General features: G+C 35.0%; 1 protein-coding gene across 1 annotated transcript in view; it reads right to left on the bottom strand.

Moving 5' to 3' along the window:
- Window positions 1-548: 548 nt before the first annotated feature.
- LOC101852201 (platelet binding protein GspB) overlaps window positions 549-4,248 on the bottom strand; it is a gene marked incomplete in the record, with an annotated part of 172,951 nt that continues 169,251 nt past the window's right edge. Inside the window, 1 exon segment of the mRNA XM_013085964.2 lies at window positions 549-3,621. Coding sequence (XP_012941418.1) covers window positions 3,505-3,621 — 117 coding nt within the window.

Raw genomic sequence — 4,248 nt, 5'->3', positions numbered from 1 at the left:
GGAGACGGGGGGAGGGGGGATGATGGTGTGGTGGGAGGAGAGAGAGATCTCGGGTGTATCGATGACTCAAGCACCAAAGGAAGTGTCCATGAACCGCAACGAACAACAACATCAACAGCAAAGTGGAATGACTTTCTCTGAACACTTGCAGGGATAGACACAACATATTTGTATGTTACGAGTAGAAAAACAAGCATGCATGATACAATCAGAGAGTGTTGAATACAATATGTACATAATGATGAAAGCAGAATGGACATGTACATTTATTTTCTCTCACTTAAAAAGTAATACTTTTTACCCTTCAAGAGAAGTATAACAAACTCACTTTCACAAGGACATATTCAATCAAATATAGCAGAAATATAACAATGTACACAGAATTATCTTTGACTTCTGCAGGTAAGTAACTATTTTTGGGAACAATTTTCTTTCATTCCCCAAAGCCAGACACTTTCCATTGCTTTGTCTTCGTGCAAACTTATGATAATAATATTCATAGTTTCTATGTTTATACTCAAAGTAGAATAGCTTATCCAGTTGTCGGGTTTTTTTTGTTCTTTTTTTTTGGGGGGGGGGGGTGAATCCACATTCAAAAGACAAAAAACAATGAATAACTTATCTCAGTCAAATACTACAATAAAAAAACAACAAAGAAAAATTTTTTTTTGCTGAACATGTCTACCTCATTAATCTGAATACAACCAACATTCCATCCACTCAGAAAAGTCAGCTCACAAGTGGTGTTCTCACACCAAAACTACAGGACATCTTACTTTCAGTTTTTAATTAAAATGCGAAAGCAAAATTATATATGATCTCTCCGTGATTTGATGAAACTGTATCTGAAGGGGAGATTACTGCATGGTCTGTCTAATAAAGAAATACATCTGGAATCTTTTAACTACAACAATTTACATAAAGTTAATACCTGTGGAAAGACTGAGGATATAACATTACTAAATGATACAAGAGCCATGAAGCATTTCTTCTCTGCAATAAATATGATTTAACTATACTTTGGATAAATGTTGGCTTCATATTACGGAAATTGTTAAACTTAACTAAAAATTAACTAACAGCATATATGGTTCTGCTGAATTGGTTACTGAAAAGAGCAAAGAATTTGAAGAAGCCAGGTGAATATTAAGAATTACATCAACATCTTTACATACTGGTCCGATAAGTTTATGGGTCTAATGTCCCTTTCAACTTTGTCAAGTTATTTAAAAAGGAGGCTACAAACAGCTCTGAACACAAAACCTACAAATCAAAAAAATAAAGTAATGCTAGAAAAAAAATCTACAAAATAGAAAAGTTTGAAGAGGAATATGTTGCAATAGTTTCCTTATTGCAACACTGACATCACTTGCACCATAAAAACAACAACAAAAAAGAATTTGTAAAAAATACCATCAGACTGTCTGACATCAATGAGGAATGTGATAAAGTTTTAAGAAAAAAAAAGTAGCCTGCAATAATGGTAGGCAATATAAGAAAATAATTTACAATATAAACAACACTTGGAATAACTGTCTTTTCGTACCTCCTGACTTCAAATAGTAAGTCTTTCTCAAAAGGGTGCATCTTCAAGAAACTCATCACAGGACAAACATTCCAAAAATACAAACTAAAGTGATTCTTCGAGTCATTAACTTCGTAGTCTTTGAAAGTTATCAACAAAAATGAGCACATCTTATTTCAGCAGCTGTGAATTGACAAAACTTCTTGGTTTTAGAGAGTTGGATTTTATGCAACGGATGAGTATTGTAATCCCGTAACTGACATACAGGCAGCACTGACAGCTCCTTGAATTCAATACTGGTCACGATGATAGTGAGAGTGCATTAACATATTTCCCTGCTATTACTGCTAATGGGCAAGAGCAGCACATCAAAGAAATTTTTTGGGTACTTGTTTTAAAAAAATACCTGGAATAGAAAAAGTATCCGTGTTTCCATTATTATCCAGGACACAAGCTGTGTACTTTTCAGTGCATTCAAAAATACTTCTTTTATTTGTAAGCCGACGTACAGAAATAAAAGCAATGAAAATGAAATCATGGGGCTTCTCTCAGAAACCTATTCAAACAAAACGTTCAGTTTGTTCATCATTTCAGTGTTCAGGCAGATCATAACATAGTACATTCAAGGCATTGTTGCTAATCAAGTTGTCCATCTTATGGAAAAGTAAAATAAGCGTAAAATTAACACTAGGTGAGCAGGTAATTATACAACAAATTTCAGACTGGCAAAAAAATACAAATAATGATTAATGAGAAAAGTGCAAAAATGTAGCACAGGAATGTCCCCTACAGAAAATATTTGGTGAGTGCTTTGGCCCCTTGATCTTCCAGCACAAATTAATGTAAAGTTAATGGTCCTGCAATATTACTCAGAAATGCTTCAGGCATTTTATTTTGATAAATTGAGTGTAAGCAGTTAAAATTGAAACCTAATCTGAAAAACTGATAAATGTCTGAAAACTTGGGTGAAATCTTATGAGTCTATAACATCCCCCATAAGAAAAAGCTAGTCGCAAGGACATAAAAAAATTGGTTTAGGTCTAATCATGCTCTGCTTAGAAGTTAAGGCAGTCTAGCATGGATGCTTTAAACTGTAAGAAATGAGTACAATGAAATGAAAGTCTTCAGCATTACAATCAGAATATCTGATCAGTTCAGAAACCAATGGTGTATACTGATACAACAAATGAAATCTGTACCTTTTTAGAAACTTTGTGAATTAAAACAAAGAAACTGTTAGGACTCTTCTTTTTGCTAGCATAATATTATCAACAATCCCAAACCACCTGGAGTCATGGTCTAAAACTTACATCATTTCACTGTTAACAATTTGAAGTTTCGATAATTACTGACAGAAAGCAATGAAATCCATGGCAACATTGCAAACAACTTTGAGTTTCAACAGATAGGCAAAATTAAAATGTATAACACAAACTAGTGTCATTAATGGCTTTCGTTAACACTTCCCTTAACTGTTTCATATTTTGTTCGGAGAGAATGTACAGATTTATAACTTAGGAAACTTACATACAAACAAATCAATAATGTTTGACATTACAGAGACTGTAAATTAATACACATCATAAACTTGCTATTACCTTTATGTCAAGAAACCATATGCAGCTTAAGTTTAAAGTCAATCTCCTGGTCTTTACCTTTTCCTTCCTAAAGGAAAATTCTACTGGTCTGGAGCTGACATCAACTTTTTTAACGAATGCATACAAATAATATCGAAAAAAGTTGTGCACAAAAGCAAAAAAAAGCAAATGTAGAATCAAATCAATAAGATGATAAAATGAATCAATGAAAGTAAAATAATCATCAACACTCATTGAAAATTTAAACATCACTGACAATTCAAAGAATGTAAAAAAAAACAACCCCATAACATACAAACCTAACTGACTAACAAACTACAAATAAGCAAAAACTCTGCAACAGACTGACTCAAAAATCCACATCCATGCCCTGCTCCTGCCTTATGAAGACACCTGAAGGTTTTGGAAGTTCTTTACCATGTCCAACACTTTGGAAGATCTGTTTGACGCTTTGTCTGATTGCAAGAGTGCACTTCCAGTTGCAGGTGAGTCCGTCTTCTAGGAAAAACATCAAAATGAGTGACAAGCGGTTAATGAAATGGCCAATCAGAAGCAACAACAGAAGTAAAGAGTTGCGCGAATAATAGACAGCTGGCGAGCTGAAATGCAGAGGCAGACAAGGACATAAAGATAAGGAGCCCAGTAAACATGAGAGATCTTGCTGTTTTGTGGTGGACATTTGGTTACTGATGGATATAATGCTTGTGCATGTATGTTTTGATTCATGTTTTGTGTAAACAGCACTTACCAATGTGTGACTGTACGGCTCTGTGGGTGGGTGTATGCCTGCATGAGTGTTTTAAATATTTGTCTCTGCATGTGAGGGGGCGGGGGGTGGGCTGCGTGAGTGGGTGTGTGTTTGCAAATGAGCTGAGCAAGTGTCTGCATAATATGCATGCATACGTCATAAGTATTTGTTCGAACAAAGTATGTGAACATATGCATTGTGCTGTGAACTGCTGTGTTGGTATGTATAAAAGTTGAAACGATGCAAGAGTCATTGGATGAGAGCACATATAAGCAGAAGAACACAGCAATGACAGGAGGGCAGATTGACAGACCAAGCAGAGACAAGCAGCATATTATTTGCATCAGAGACAGACAGAGAGAGAGAGAGAGAGGAGA

This window comes from Aplysia californica, unplaced genomic scaffold (assembly GCF_000002075.1).
Source record: "Aplysia californica isolate F4 #8 unplaced genomic scaffold, AplCal3.0 scaffold00421, whole genome shotgun sequence".
NCBI classification, from domain to species: domain Eukaryota; kingdom Metazoa; phylum Mollusca; class Gastropoda; order Aplysiida; family Aplysiidae; genus Aplysia; species Aplysia californica.
The sequence above is the reverse complement of the archived record's forward strand: the minus strand, read 5'-3'. Positions and strand labels throughout refer to the sequence as shown.